We start from the raw sequence: 17,047 nt of genomic DNA on the forward strand, positions 1-17,047 counted from the left end.
CCTTCTGTGGCACAGAATCCTAAGTCACACATTCTCATCTTTTTTTTTCAATTTCGTTTCATTTTATTTGTGAAGACACAAATTCTTAGACTTGCAAGCAGAAATAATTTTTTGTTGCGTAAGAGAGAATTATATATCCTACTAAATCCAACATAAAATGACTAATGTAAAATGAAGCCTTTATTTTAGTTGACTCAATGTATTACTCTTACATTGCTCGTTATTAAAAGGGAGAGTATTTCAAAGGGTGAAGCACTTTTTCACTAGGCTTTTGAATTAATTTGAAATGTCACATTAATTGAAAAGTCTTATGCTTGCCTGGTGCCTCTGAGAGTTCTTTAGGATACTTTTTACCTTGGGATTAGACAGTTCCTCATTATTTTCCAAATCAGTTTTGTTATCAGACTCCAGTATTTTCCAGAGAAGAGTACAAGTAGATATGTATGTTATATTGCAAAATACTGCTATATAAACATTTTTTATATTTTAATAAAAATTAAAATATTATGCTTTCTCAGTTTTTTGTCCATGTTAATGTCTTATGTTAATGAAACAAACAGGAAAACATCTATTGTGTTGTTCCATAGGTAGTTTAATTATAGAATACTGTGTAATGTTTAATGAATTTGTTTTTCATCATCTCAAATTATAGTCCTGTATTTGAAAACCACCCTGTTTTCAACATTGTTTTTGCCATGTTTTTTGGCAGTATGAACTGCCTTGTGTTAAAGTTCTGTGAACAGTTTAAAGGACAGCAGCATTGTAAACTCCGTGTCATACAATACAGAAAGTATACTGGATCAGCACTTCAGTGAAGGCTCTCTGAAGCAATGATGATAGCCTTGTCTGATAAATGACTTTCCATTTTCAAAATAAACAGTTAAATCATGGAAGCATTAAACGAATGCTTCTGAGAACTAAATTTATTCAGAGATTTGTCAGAATACCATAAGTCTTTCTTCAGAATAATTGTATGCAGACAGACTCATGTCACTTGTCCCATTCATTCATAAACACAAACTACTGCATACTTATGGGTTTTAAATGGCTTTGTATGAGTAGGGAGGTATGAGAGAAAGCAAAAGGCTGAATTGGTCTGTAATTTCAGCATCTAAAAAAGCAAAGTTATCTCATTATTGCTTAGCATATAGAGATATTTCTTCACTTCCATAAACACCCTAATTTGTTGAGTAGACCGACCTATTATTTTTTGTATGTGATGTGTAAATTTTATGGAGGGTTGTTTGTAGTGGACCCAGGATTGCCTGTTCTTATTGAGGGAAGTATCAACCAGAAATAAGCAATATATATTTCCATCAAGGGTACCTTTCTCAAAAAAAAAATCAGCTTGAGCATTTCATATGCTATAAGATGATTTAGATTTCATCATCATATAAAAACACACATCCTTTATAATAATTGTGAATGTAAATTCCCAATGTACACTTGATGTTCTATTAATATTTAGTTTCACATAAATTAATGTATTTTATTTGTGTAATCATAAATAAAAATCATGTAAACGTCAGATGCCACTGTTTAAGATGATGATGTAAGAAAATATTTAAAACTTATTATGTCATTAACATTTTACATTCAGTACTTGGGGTGACTGATTTTTTCATAATACTTTATTGATTATTCTCAAACTTTATATCTAATTCTTTTATTTAGGGGTAGTGATCTTTAGACCTTGAAGTCTAACTTCAAACGAGAAATTTCAGGTCCAGAAACTTAATAGGAAATGTGAAGCTTAGAGCTGTTCGGTTGGTTTTATGAAGTTATAAACACTGCAGTGCATCTTTGTATGTATTCTAGAACATTGTTGCAAAAATGGATGTGTGCATCCTAACTGTATTTTAAAACAGAGATTAAGTGAATTGTTCAAAGAAGATACCTGGTCCCTTTTTTTGTTTTGCACTGAGTTATAAAACACTTGTTGAAGTTTTTCCTGATTTCCTGCAGAAGTAGTGGTTGAAAGCAACAAGGACAATTCAACTCTGAAGAGAACACTGCTATTTACTGATAGGACCAAAGGTTATATGCTCTAGCCAAAGGTCTGGGTATTTTATATTGAGTGCTCACTGAGGGTTTATTTCCAATGAGTTAAACAGAAGTATAAAGTAGGGTTGGAAACACTATGGTGTATTGATTTGGTTGGGCTTCTGCAGTTGCTTTGGAAGTAGTTAAGTACAGTCCAGTATGCAACTGCTGGTGGCCTTTGACCAGATTTGTAACTTACTGTTCAGGATGAGTGGAATTCAACTCTTTCCTTTATGGAAAATGCTAGGATTCTGTAGCATATTAGTTGGTAATGACTTTCTGCTTCTGCACATGATGCTCACACTGAATACTCTGGATTGTTCTCTATGGCTGTTCTTTCTGTTAGTCATTTTAGCCACAGCTAGCCACTGACCACTCTCTGTGATTACCGGCAACTACATCTGCCACGCCATTTTGAAAAATCTGTAGCTGTGCTCTGCCTATGTTTGAATGCACCAGGGTTACAAGAGTTCCTGCAATGCTTGGATAGTTTTTAAGTAACACCAATGTAGATAGGACCCAAAAAAATATTCTTGTGCTGGAAGTGAACTCCTTCAGATGCATTCTCTTCTGCTGCCTAAGAAATGACCAAAGTGCTCTTTGCCTGTGTCCTTCGTTGCAAGATAACAAATTTTAGAACCCATTTTCATCCTTCTACATCCCTTGGCATATTTTCTTATAAACCCAAAAATTCTTTCAAATTTGCAGTGCCATTGCTATTAGCAAAAATATTTATAATATTTTAGAATGTTAAGTGATTATATTTTTCACATTTTCTGACATATTCTGGTTAGTCTTCAGACAATACAATGGATGACCATACACTCGTTGTTATTTTGGCCTTCATATGTAGAACTTCAGCAACTGGTTCCCTTTTTCAAGACTGTATTAATTTTTTAGTGGTACTAACATAAGTCATTATTTCAGTGTTATTTCAAAATCTTTATTATGTGTTTTCTTGCCTTTAAATCTAAACAGTAACATTATTTATCAGATCTGTCATTCTGATATGCTATTTAATAGGCCCATTCAATGAGTTCAAAGCAGAACTTTCAGGCTTAACTCCAACAGTATCCTGAAGATTACAAAGACCTCTCTGCAGAAGGTAACATTCAGTAGAAATTCTTTTTAGCCAGTCACATGGACTTTCAGTTGCTTTTGTTCTCCTACTGTGTGGGTTTGGTTTTTTTTTTCCTTTTATCCCTCTATAAAGGGAGAGTGAGATCTCAGCTTTATCTAACTAAAGGAAATTTATCCTAAAATTCATTTATTTTACTGAGGAACTGTTTTTAGACATTAATTATTTCTTACTATTATGTAAAACTGTTGATTTTTAAGCAGAAGAGGTAATTTATCACAAAAGTCATTCTGTTCATAAATTGACTGCACAACACACTTTATTTTATTTGGTAAGTGAAATAATTTATGTATTTCCCATTTTGCTTTTCTCTCTCAGGTTCAACTGCTATAGTAAAATACTTTATATCAACAAGAGTTAGGGCTTAAGGGATTGCAAATGTGTGGTATTATTCAGTCTAAAGGCTGGCCAAAGTGGATTTAAACGTTTTAAAAGGCCTAATATATTTTTAAAGAGTAAAAAAAAGAAAGTAAAAATACTGCATGGAATATTTTTTCTAGGTCAGTAAATTCCTCTTAAAATGTTGTTTGAAGCTCATCTAATTCCCTTGACTCCTAATTTTTTTGCTTTTCTCTCAGAATTCAATGACATAAATGGGGAAACATTTTTTTGGATCCATGGAATTTTTTCAGACCTATAATCCTTTAATGAAATCCTTTAAAATTCAAAATTGTGGCTATCTATTGTTTAGGGATTACTTTTTTTCATTCATGATTGTATTTGAATATACGAAAGAAAGACTTTCAGAGAGAATACTCACAATTTTCAGATCTTCAGCTGTCTGGCATATTCCTCATCTTTTTGTTTTGACGTGCAACGACTGAGTTATGTTTTCCTAGGCAAACTATAAAACTGAGTATAGTTTAATAAAACTTTATAAACTGAAAGTTGCTTAGAGAAAAACTCAATTTAGATCATAAATTTATAAATTACATCAAAATTTTCCCTCTGATATTCGTAGAGACTATATGCATAAATAACAAAGGCAAATAGACTGTAGAAGATGCTGGTTGGATTATAGTTGTGATAACTTAAATATAGTTAACAATGACAATCGGTTAGTGTATAATCAAGAGATGCATTTTATCCAAACTGAAAAATCGCAAAGCTAGCACGTTTCAGTGTTTCTTGACAGCTATGCTCTCTAGGGGTCCACAAACTGATTGGTTTCCATGTGGTGCATAAATCATTGCTCTTGCTGTCATTGATTGTGAAGAATGAGCTGCAGGCCCCTGAAGTAAACTCTTCCTCTAAAACAATCAGTCTTATTCCATGAAACAGTAGGCTAAACCTTAAAGTAACTTGTTCTGCTATTAATTATTTTGTGACCCAATTAACTATGAAATAATTTAAATGTCTGTTACTACTATCCCCCTTCTAGCTCCATATGAAGTGGTTTTTTCATTTGATGTGGGAAATGGACCTACCGAAGTCATAGTGCAATCACACAATTCTTTAAATGACAACCAATGGCATTATGTGAAGGCTGAACGAAATGTCAAAGAGGCTTCCTTACAAATAGATCAACTTCCTCAACGATCTCACAGTGCTCCACCTGATGGACATATTCGCTTGCAGCTCAACAGCCAGCTTTTTGTAGGTAGGCGCTCCACAGAATACTTCCTAATTATCATCACAAAAATATGAAAATGCTGGGGTGAGGAGGGGAAGAAAAAGAGATGGCAACCAGATCTTCAAAAATACTTTGTATGATGACATGAGAGCCTTTGTTAAAAATCTGTGGAAATGTTCACTATTTTGAGATTATAGATGGAGAGCTTTGGGCAATAGTTACTCCAGGACACAATTTCAAATAAAGTTTACTTCTTTTGAGGTTTGTTTGAAGGACAATCCAAAGATCTACGTTTGCACCCTTTTTTGAGAGGATGTAATCTGCTGAAGGAAGCTGGGCTATTTCTGTAACTTCAAGGAAATTTTGTAGTCTCTCTTTATTCACAACTTGTCAGGTTGAAATACAACATTAAGGCATTTAGATAAAATGCTGAAAAACTAGAAATGGAGTAAAAAAGAATTAATTAGTATTTATTTAGCTATTACAAGAAGCTATGTAGAGCTATGTGTTATATCCACAGTAGTGTTCTTACTGTAATATTGCCTTATTATGAATTCATAAGTTTCTGATGTAAATATACATTGTACAGTATAAGAGCATTTAAAGTTGGCCCTACTTTTAAATTAAAAGACTTTTTTTTAGATCTGCTCTGAGAAAATGATACTAAATGAATGTTTTATTAGCTGTGCTTTGGGGAGGGATGCATTTGAGGGAAATAGTGTTCTAAAACTGTAGCTACAATAAATGTGAATGCTTAGAAAAAATGAAGAGAGAAGTCTTGTATGCTCTGATAAAAATTTTGACCTGTGCTTCAAAAGGTATCAAGGGTAGAAGATGGAGACTAGATCAAACACTGAAGAATTTTATATTTTCATTAAAAGCATAGAGAAGGATTGCATAACAAAAAAAAATATATCCAATATATTAGTTACAGTGGAGTTAGGAGAAGTTTTGAGATTGGTTTATATTCACAGTAATGCACTAGATTTATTAAACAAAAGACCAGATTTCTTTTTATTCTACTACAGTAAATTGTATTGCTGTTCTCTGACTTGACTTGCCATGTAACTGCTATTATATGAATACCTGAAATTAGATCAGTGAAACGCTCTAATTCTCAAGGTGTTCTGGCACTATCAAGTCTAAACACTTTTCTAATTATTTTGACAATTAGTTGGTCTCTAGTTCTACTAATCCTTCTCTTAAAAAATCTAATACTATCATGTATTAACAGCTGCGCTTTCTGGCAACTTTTTGGCCATTGAATAGAGTGATATTTTTTGTCAAATAATCTGGCAAATTTGAGTAAGCTTATATACTCTTGTCCATCTCTTTTATGGAGCTGACAGTATAAAAACTGTTTTGACTTACCTACAGGCAAGTTGTCTAGCTTGTTTTCTTCATATAATGTTCAGGTGAATAATTGTATTGGAATAGTGATTTTGTTTTATGTCTGGTGCTGTGGCTTTTTTTTCACTCTGAAAATTCGTGAAGATACTGCGATTAACTAAAGCATCTAGAAAAAAAAGAAATGTAGAGTGTCTTTAGAATGACATTAGCAGAGGCACTCTTTACTTAAATGTCATCTTGGAAATCTAGTACCTTCCTTAGTCACCCATCACTCAGTCAGTAACATATGAAGACTGTGATTTCTTCAGGCTAAAACATTCCTTACTTCTTGTAAAGAAGTAGGGAAGTTGTACACTGGTTTTCCAAAACCAGAAGAACTAGAGGTTAAAACAACCCCCAAAACCATAGAATCATAGACTTGTAGAGTGGTTAGGATTGAAAGGGACTTTAATCTAATTCCAATTTATTGCCATTTTAACAGAGATGATATTAAATTGCCACTACCAGGTGGTTTTGTTCCACTATAACTGAAAATAACAATAGCTATGTCAAGATACTCTATGTAACACCAAGAATTATAGAAACTGAAATTAAAAATACCTCACAATGGATGATCACATGGAAGCATTTATCCAAAAGAGAACTGGAAATGCATGAGAATTGTAGTTTGAAGTCTCACACATTGTGGAATATTTTCTGCTTTTACTTTTTAAAAGAGAACAAATTACAAGAAATGTTAGAGTAAATTGTGCAAGAAAAGGACAAGAGAGATGGTATGTATATTGCCCACCTTGCTAAGCAACACAGATGAATAAAATGTTAGTTATCTTGAAATGTGCTAAAAATAAGGAACAGTGAAAATAAAATGAATCAACAACTCTTGTTAGGATTGCTCTCAATAGTTATCACCTATGCTTGGTAGTCAGGTATACCCCAGTTGGTATTCCTCTGTGGAGAGGGGCATTAATCTTCCTATTATTGAAGAATAGACGCAGCTTCCTTCTGAGACTAAGTATATCAGAACAGACACCAGCTGAGGGGTATCATAGAACCATTGAGATTGGAAAAAACCTCCAAGTACACCAAGCCCAACCTTTGGATTAACACAACCTTGTCAACTAAACCACAGCACTAAATGCCCCATTCAGTTATTTCTTGAACACTTCCAGGAATTGGGACTTCACAACCTCCCTGAGCAGCCTGTTCCAATTCTTAATCACCCTTTCAGTGCAGAAATCTCCCTGATGTCCGACTTGAACATGCCCTGACACAGTTTGAGATTATGCCCTCTTGTCCTGTTGCTGTTTGCCTGGGAGAAGAGGCCAACTGCCACCTGGCCACACCCTCCTTTCAAGCAGTTGTAGAGAGTGATAAGGTCTCCCATGAACCTCCTGTTTCTCCTGGCCAAACAATCCCAATTCCCTCAGCTGCTTCTCATATGACTTACTCTCTTATAATTATGACTGTCTTTTTACCCGCTCCATTCCCTGTCTACTGGCATGCTCCAGCACCTCAATGTCTTTCTTGTAGTGAGGGACCCAGAACTGGACACAGCACCTGTGGTGTGCCCTCACCAATGCCAAGTGCAGGGGAACCATCACTGCCCTGGTCCTGCTGCCCACACTATTGCTGATACAGGCCAGCACGTCATTTACCTTCCTGGCCATCGTGACTGGCCATCAGCTGGGTGTAATTCCCTTCACCATCAATCTCTGAGCTTGGCCATCCTGCCAGTTTTTAACAGCAGAGAGTTCACCTACCCAAGCCATGAGCTGCCAGCTTCTCCAGGAAAATTTTAATGATCCAGGTATCATCATCCATACCATAAGACTGACAGACAGACAGACAGAGGTCAGTTTATCAGTCTGAATATTAGATAATTATAATAATAATTTTTATTGTAGTCAATACAATATTGAAAGAATGAAACTGTACAGCTCATCCCCTCATTTCATTTTTCCTTCTCTCCTCTCCTCTCCTCTCCTCTCCTCAAATGAAAAAATAATGGAGAGAAAAGAAAAAAAACCCACCTAATTTCTGGTCCTTACTTCTTTGTAAATTAATAGAATCTTCAAGGGCTCTCTGCAATTACCTGACAAAACAGAAATCTGTTTACTGTTAAAGCTACTTATAAATATTTTCACATGAATATGCTTGTGTCTCAGAAAGTCCTAATATACTGTTCATAGTCTGTAAACTATAACGATGGTTTTACATATTGATTATTTTAAAGTTTTAAAAGCTCATATGAATTTATTTTCAGGTGGAACAGCATCCAGGCAGAAAGGATTTTTGGGTTGCATTCGTTCATTACAGTTGAATGGAATGGCTCTTGATCTGGAAGAGAGAGCAAAGATAACACCAGGAGTTGAACCAGGCTGTCCTGGGCATTGTAGCAGCTATGGTAACTTGTGTCATAATGGTGGAAAATGTAGAGAGAAATACAGTGGATTCTCCTGTGACTGCACGTTCTCAGCCTATGCTGGTCCATTCTGTAAGAAAGGCAAGCATGTCTTTTAGCTTTACCAGTTATTGAAAACAAGACCATACAGTCCAGATCAAGATTTTCACATCCCCTTAAAGATATGTTTAAATGCTTGCAAAATATTTGGTTTACATAATGTAGGTAAATATTCAGCTGAATTTTCTCAATATCTCTAAGTTTTGCTAAACACTGTTCTTTCAGAGATAACTTCAATATATACCATTTAAGCAGGAACCACATTACCTGAGAGGATCAGCATCTTCATGCAACTTTTTTGATTCTTTGATAATATAGTAAATCCAGGAACTATATTTTTATGGTAAAACATTTGTATTTCTGTCTTTCAAATAATAATCTCAAAACTAAGTCTAAGTTTGGAAAACAAACCAAGAAACAGAAGAACTTATATCTACTTTTTGCTGTAAGAAGAAAGTAGGATCTTTGCAATTCTCTGATATTATTTTGCATTATATTTAAATATTGAATTACTTTTTGTTTCAGAGATCTCTGCCTATTTTTGGACTGGCTCTTCTGTGACATACAACTTTCAAGAATACTACACGTTAGCTAAAAATTCCAGTTCTCATGCTTCTTCTTTTTATGCTGACATGACACTGACCAGGGAAGCAATTACATTTGCTTTTCGAACAACGCGGACGCCAAGCTTACTGCTTTATGTCAGCTCCTTCTACAAGGAATACCTCTCAGTCATTCTCACCAGGAACGGTGAGTTTTCAGATTACCTGTCTGGAAACACTAATGGACATCATAACTGTCAGCTCAGATTGTCTCTGATTTCCAGACCTGAATCACAAACGACATATTGTCCTGTTGTTTCTTTAGATGGTATCTTTGTTTTTCAGCTGCATCAAGCAATTCTTTCCACATGAAAAACATTCCTCCTACTGTACTTTCAACTTCCACTACTGTTTTTTTTATCTTACCATGTTGCCAAAAATGTTTATTTCTGAAAATCCTTTGGAAATTTTTGGGGTTTAAAATTTGGAAATGAAAATTAAAATTTATCTGAACTGTGTTCTACTCATGAGGCCTATTAATTGCCATCCTCAAAATAAATAATGAAATAAAATAATTTTGAAAGTTCATTATCTATTTCCCAAACTAATCAGAGGTCATTTCATTCAAATGATTTCATAAGCTACTTATATACCTAAGAAAATACATATATATACACATACCTGTAAAAATACATATAACATTATTCATGTTACTATTTAAGATGAACATTATTTATTAGTTGGGTCTTTCTCTTCCATTCTCTCATCTAGATCTAAGTTTGGTTTTGTTTTTTTTAAGTAAAAATCCCCACAGACTGAGTTAAGTCTTAGGGTTTATCGAAGACTCTTTGTAGTTACAGTGGTTCTGTGCTCAAGGAAGGTTCTGTGCTTACCTAGACACATATTTGGATATAGAATAGCTGTATTATGCTCCCCATCATGTGACATGGAACACGTTTTGCTCATGGCTGGCCTGGGTCTGACATGGGCCTTGATTTCTAGAGCATGAGTAGAAAGTTGTGGTCCATCTGCAGCTGAGAAAGAATTTCTGACAAGGAAACTACATTGCCTCTGTGTTCTACTTTGTGTGATTATGTGTGTACAGATGGTGTTCTGGGAGTTAACAATGAGGAATGGAAAGTGATCTAGGAGTTAGTACACTGCATTCTATTTAATTTTCAAAAGGTCAGAGGTTTACAGGACTGTACAGGGAAAACATTATTCAAGAACAGTGCTTCTGAATTACTGAGTTATATTTGGTAAGTCCCAATTATGAGAGCTACCAGACCGAGTGTTTCTCAGGTCAATTTTGAAAGTACTTATAAAATTTCTGCCCAAATTTTAACTCATTAATCAAAATTGAGACAGCTTATGACTATTTTTGCCACTATATCCTACTTCCAAAATTGCTATTACTGGTTCTGTTGCCTTTAATTTCTCACTTATATCCATTTCTCATGGCTAAGTCCTTAAATAAATCAAGCATTTGTTTTGCCCTTGAAGTACCCCTGTGAAGCAGTATATGATCTACACTGCTTATTGTGTATGTAGTGTGCTACACCTTTTGCTCTCTTTATCCCTGCAGGAAGTTTACAAATTAGGTACAAGCTAGATAGCCATCAAAATCCTGATGTCTTCAACATCAGTTTCAAAAACATGGCTGATGGACAACTGCAGCATGTGAAGATTAATAGAGAAGAGGAAATGCTCTCTGTAGAGGTAATTCAGTTAGGGGGGAAACAAAAGTGGATTATCATAAAAAAGTAGATAAGAAAATGAAGAAAATACTTGCAACAAGGCAGTTACCCCCAAAGAAAATGTGCCTTAATATCTCAAGTAATCAAAGCTGTGGCAGTTCTTCACCCCCACATGTCCTCCCCGGATGGGGGAGAAAGTCCTTGTCAGGAGTAAGAGATGAACAGGACTTTTGGATCTTCTCAGTCTTCAGATTGTTTATTATATCTTATCAGTAATTTACATGCCGCCAACATAGCATGAAGCAGAGCAAGTACCAAAAGACAAAATGCAGGAAACTCAAGGCCCTTTTAAAGATAAATCACCCAGTTGTTACTAGGAATGTATATTATTTTGGCTTTTCTACCAATGCCTAGTGAACTATCTATTCACAGAGCCCTGTACTGCAGCATTTTCTAACCAATCATTTTGTGCTACCAACACTGTAGAAAATGGAGTAGGTGAAGAAGAAGGAAGAGACCTGAAAAATGACAGGGATCCTCCATCTTGCCTTCATCTACTTACCACATTAATAAACCTAAAACTCTAAATTTTTCACCCTGTAACAAACTACATGTTATACTATCATCTAACTAACACCCTTGTAGATTCTAATTCATCCCAAAGCCTTGTCAGCTCTCTCCATGGATGAAGGTTAAAAAGTGTTTCCCTGGGGTAATAGGTCCCTCAGAAAAACATTCCCTGCACTTTGGGTTCCAACAAAAGCAAAGTTCACACTCTCATGATGCGCAATCAAAATTAATGTTAGCCAATCTCTTTGGTGTTAATTTTGTTTATTTCAAAAGGTCAATATCACTTCATAATTTTATATGAAAATGCAGTTAATTGTTTGATGGTTAAATTTTCAAAGTTTGCTAAATGTGTATGACTGTTGTTTGTTTTGGGTTTTGAGTTTTGGTTTTTTAATTTAAATTATGCATTAAGCTACAGTACAAATACAGTACTACCCAGATAATTATTTATTTTTAAAACTTTCTTTGGTCTCTTTCACATCATCAAAGGAATGTTGCTATTAAGGAGGGTATTTTTGTTATATTTGTGGAAATTTCATGATAAAATAGAAATATTTATTTTGAAAAAAAGTTGATACTAATGTGCAAAAAGTCTTTTTTTTTTTTTTTTTAATTCTATATACCTGTATGTTACAATTTAATATTTTGAGGCTAGAGCTTGGGTTTGTGTTGGTACTTGGCTTGAATTTGTTCTAGAGGTACTCTAGAAGGCAGAGTATTTACAATGTAATATTTGATATTTATGAAGTTAAATATTGAGTGCCTTTTTTAAATGAAAAGAGACTATTTCATATTCTTAAAGGTTTGCTATTTTTATTCATGTTAGCGGTGAAAAAGAAGGAATCAGCCAAATCAATAAGATAAATAAAGGCTTATTAAGTGGGATGCTTAAGAAGTATCAGTTATAATCAGTGATCTGAGGAAGCTGATAATCTATTTCCTGATGAGTTTTTACTCTATAAATAACAAATGCTTCCCTCAGACCCTCTTAATTTTTACCCTTGATCTTACCTGCTTTTTTGAAAATATTGACTACTATCTCTTCCATTATTCTACTTTGTTCCTCACTCTATCATCCTATAGGTTAACCAGAATGAAAGAATGACGTTTATTCTGTCTTCAGGCACAGAATTCAATGCAATCAAGTCTCTCACACTTGGCAAGATTTTAGGTAAGTGGAACACTGCAGGGTTTTCTAAAACATGGATCAAAATGTCATCACGGGGCATGAAAAATAATAACCTGAATGTCATTGAAAGACATTTGTTGCTGTGGATTTATTTAGACACAGAGTCATAATCAAGGTAGAAACTTCAGTCTTGTTGAAATACAGATATAATCACAAATAAATGCTTCCTGAAAAAATGATCGTGGGTTCCATTAAAAATAATTGTACACTTCTCTCTTTCTCATTTTGCAATCAAGCATTAAGAAACACCACTTCGTTTTTTATTCTGGAGAAAAAAAATCATCACATTGAAATCATACACAAGATGATATAATACTATTAATCACGTATCGTACTTGAAAAACTTCCTGTGATTAGATTTTGATGCAAACAGTTAAGAATATGGTAATGTAAGTCAAATCTTTGTTGGAGATTCTTTGTCTAGTGATGATTCTTCAAAATATGTCTGTTTCTCTGCAATAATGATCAAAATTAAATTTACCTATCTACAATGACCATTTGTTTTTATGTTCTTGAAAGAATATAGCAATAGCTTGGAATACAATTCTCAAGACCTTGTTATTTTCACACCTTTTGCATTGTTAAAACCCAATGATAGAGGAAGATTTGGTGCTGGTGCAAATTTAAAGAATATTCCTCATTCTTCTAAAGTAATTTCATAGAATCATAGAATCATTTGGGTTGGAAAGGACTTAAAAGATCATCTAGTTCCAACACCCCTGCTGTATGCCAGAACATCTTCCAATCCCCCTGTGATAGGCAGGGACACCTTCCCCTAGACAAGGTTTCTCAGAGCTGCATCCAACCTGGCCCTGAACAGTTCCAGGATACAAATGGCCTTTGGGCTGCAAGAGCAAATTACTGGCCCATGCTGTGCTTCTTGTCCACCAACAGCCCCAAGTCCTTCTCCTCAGGGCTGCTCTCAATCCATTCTTCACCCAGCCTGTATTTATGCTTGGGATTGCCCTTCCCCAGGGCAGGACCTTGCACTTGCCCTTGCTGAAGCTCATGAGGTTTGCAGAGGTTCAAGCCTGACAAGGTACCTCTAGATGTCATCTCTTCCTTCCAACATCGACTGCATTATACTGCTTGCGGTAATTGGCAAACTGGCTGAGGGCGCACTCAATCCAGCTGTCAATATCACTAGTGAAGATGTTAAATACTTAAAATATGTTTTTAAATTCCCAGATCAAGCAAAGATTCTTTAATAACACTTTTTATTAAATGATATGAAATGAGAAGGGTATAGGTTGTGGTATATATTAACTAAGGCTGCCCTAAACTTTCCACAATATTGTAGTTAGACTGATGATTTTAGCCCTTCCACAAGTAGACTTAGAGGAAGTGTAGACTAAAAAATTTATCAAAATATGGATTATTGGAAAAAAAATATATCTAAGTTTCTAGGTCTTAAATTTTTATAATTTGATATGGCACTCAAGTTACCACTGTTACTGAAAACAATTCTGTCTATTATTAATAAACACAAATTTTAGCAGAAATTATGACCCATGTCCCAAAACAAAATTTGGTAAGTAAACTCATTGGTACTGAACATTGAGCCAGTAAACTGCTGCAAAGAAATGGCGGTTTCCTATTCTTTAAAAATCTCCTAAAGTAAACCAATGTGTTAACATAGATTTTTTTGTAGAAATAAATGCAGAAAACTGATTACAGAATCACTAAATAAGGTTGGAAGGGATCACAGTGTGTCATCTGGTCCAGCCTCCCTGCTCAAGCAGGGTCATCCTGAAGTGCATGGCACAGGATTGTGTCCAGATGGTTTTTGAATACCTCCAGTGAGGGAGTCTCCACAACCTCTCTGGGCAACCTGTGCCAGTGCAGTCACCCGCACAGTAAAGAAGTTCTTCCTCATGCCGAGGTGGAACTTCCTGTGCATCAGTGTGTGCCCATTGTCTCTTGTCCTATTGTTTGCCACTACTAAGCAGAGCCAGAATCCATCCTCTTGCTATCCACCCTTCAGATACTTTATAGGCATTCATGAGGTCCCCTCTCAGTCATCTCTTCTTGAGGTCAAACAGGCCCAGCACCCTTCGTGTTTCCTCGTAAGAAATATGTGGTATGTGACATAGAAGATGTTGAATTCTCTTGTCAACTTTTTATAGGCAATATATTAATTCATATTGTTTCTCCAGGCTTATAGGAACTACTTATATGTTTTATATAATCAGAACATCAAAGGAGTTTTTCTTCACATTAAGTTGCATGTGGTTTTGTTTAGAGGAATTTCTTTACTATATACCAGAGGTGGCCCCTCCAGAAACCATATAAATCTACCTTTTTTTCCCCATATACCTTGGGAATAGTATAAGAGCTTGGTTAAATCAATGTTTCTGCCATCATAATACACCCAGAGACACTGTCGTACTAGTAGAAAACACGTTTTCCAAAATAATCTTCTACTGAAAAGAAAAACATTATCTGAAATGGTCCATCATGTGACTGAGTGGGAGGCAGTAAGTCTCTGCTGTAAGGCCTCCCTGGAGCCTTCTCTTCTCCGCGCTGAACAGCCACAATTTTCTCAGACTTTCTTCATATGAGAAGTGTTCTAGCCTTCTGAACATGTTTGTGTTTCTTCCCTGTGCCAGCTCTAACAGGTTCCACTCTGACCTGTGCTGGGAATCCCAGAACTGGACACAATGCTTGGAGGAGGGATCTCACAAGAGTGGAATGGAGGGAGGAAAATAATCTCCCTCAGTCTGCTCACTGCACATCTTCATGTACGGCCCAAGATAATACTTGCTGTCTGAAGTGCAAGCATTGCTGGGTCATATCCTATTTTTCATCACCAAGTCTTTCTCTTAACGGTGTTCTCAATCCATGTGCCCCCCAGTCTGTATTGATACTGGGGATTGCCCAGATCCAGGTGCAGAACTTTGCACTTGCCATTTTTGAATTTCATGAGATTCACCTGGTCCCAGTCCTCAAGCCTGTCGGTGTCCCTCTGGGTGGCATTCCATCTCCCAGGTATGTCAGCTAAACAACTCAGTTTAGTGTCATCCACAGCCTTGCTTCAGATGCACTCAATCTCCTAGTCTCAGTGTCATTAGCAAAGATACTGAACAGCAATGGTACCACTGTGGGCCCCAGAGGAACACTACCTGTCACCAATCCCTATTTAGACATTGAGCTGTTGCATACAACTGTTTGGATAAGAAGATCCAGTTAATTCTTATCTGTCAAATAGGTGGTTGTTGTTTTCAGTTATGAGAGTGTTATCTAAAAAAGGTGGAAGAATAATTTTAAATATGTAATAAAATGCATACAGTGGTAGTTATTTTTATGAGGACAATTACCAAATGCTAAGTAGCTTAAAATATATTAAAGAAATTTAGAAATCTTGTTTATAGACCATAAAAAAATCTTAATTATTTTTTAGTTATAATTCGGAGAATCTCAGTGTAGCTGATCTGCTTTCTGACTGGAAAAATAACTAAGTACCTCTGACACAAACAGAAACATACACTTTTGAAATGTAAATTTTATATATAGAACTCACATTCCAGAAAAGAACTGGTATGTATGCACAGAAAATGCACAGAAAATGGAAAAGAGAATGATCATTTAAAATGTAAGCATAAATTTAAAGCAATATTAGCTGAAATATAAACTACTACAAGAAAATTATTACAAATATTTCCAAACTTTACAATTTGATGATAAAATTGAATCAGGAATGTATAATATTTTGAAGTGTAGTGGTTTATTGCAGTGAAACTCAGATAAGGTTAATACCATGATGACCAGCACAGAATAAAAGTTTCTTTTATTTTTATTATAAAATATCATATCAAGGCTTATACCAATTTACTTAAAAATGCATTTGATGAAATTTATGGAAATGTAAATTTTTAGACAAATAACAGTGTCTTTTGACCAGGACCAATATTGTCTCTCCCAAAGAACCATACACTTAAAAAAATTCAGAGGTGGAATTTTCTTCCGTTATATGATGGCTTTGCAGTAACACAGCATTGAAAAGCACAGTTACAATGACCTGTGGGGAACTCAGCCCAATTTGTCTCAGAAACTGTCCTGAGGAGAACATATGTTTCTCACCCTTTCAAAGGAGAGTTCCTATTTCTTTTAGAAATCTGATTGCTTTGGGTTCTGATTCCTATGAAGTCCTATCCAGAGACTGAAGAAGAATTCATGAAGGCAGAGGAAACAAGTAATGAGTGTTTGTTGCAGTGAAGATGTCTAAACATAAGGAGTTAATAAAATATGAAATAATGTATTTCCTGTACTTGAAAATGTTTGTTCAGGAAAACCACACAAGGAAGCTCTGGTTTTTTTAAGAACTATCTTCAGTTGGAGAAGTACTTTTCTTAGCTCTTCTGCATTTGAACATGATTCAGTTTTTTTCTTCAAACAAAAGTTGTGCAGAATCTCCTGCTCCACCTGAATCCCTATAAGTCTGTGAGACTTGATGGGATTCAAGTAAGAATACTCAAAGTGCTGGC

At 35.3% G+C, this 17,047-nt stretch overlaps 1 protein-coding gene across 2 annotated transcripts in view; it reads left to right on the top strand.

Moving 5' to 3' along the window:
• Positions 1-17,047, top strand: part of CNTNAP4 (contactin associated protein family member 4) — a 219,476-nt gene that overhangs the window by 188,615 nt on the left and 13,814 nt on the right. For both annotated transcript variants that reach the window (XM_048291917.1, XM_048291919.1), the window contains 5 exons: positions 4,563-4,781; positions 8,368-8,607; positions 9,091-9,315; positions 10,693-10,826; positions 12,458-12,545. In XM_048291917.1, the coding sequence (XP_048147874.1) occupies positions 4,563-4,781; positions 8,368-8,607; positions 9,091-9,315; positions 10,693-10,826; positions 12,458-12,545 (906 nt within the window). The remainder of the gene's footprint in view (positions 1-4,562; positions 4,782-8,367; positions 8,608-9,090; positions 9,316-10,692; positions 10,827-12,457; positions 12,546-17,047) is intronic.

Source organism: Corvus hawaiiensis, chromosome Z (genome assembly GCF_020740725.1).
Source record: "Corvus hawaiiensis isolate bCorHaw1 chromosome Z, bCorHaw1.pri.cur, whole genome shotgun sequence".
Lineage (NCBI taxonomy): Eukaryota > Metazoa > Chordata > Aves > Passeriformes > Corvidae > Corvus > Corvus hawaiiensis.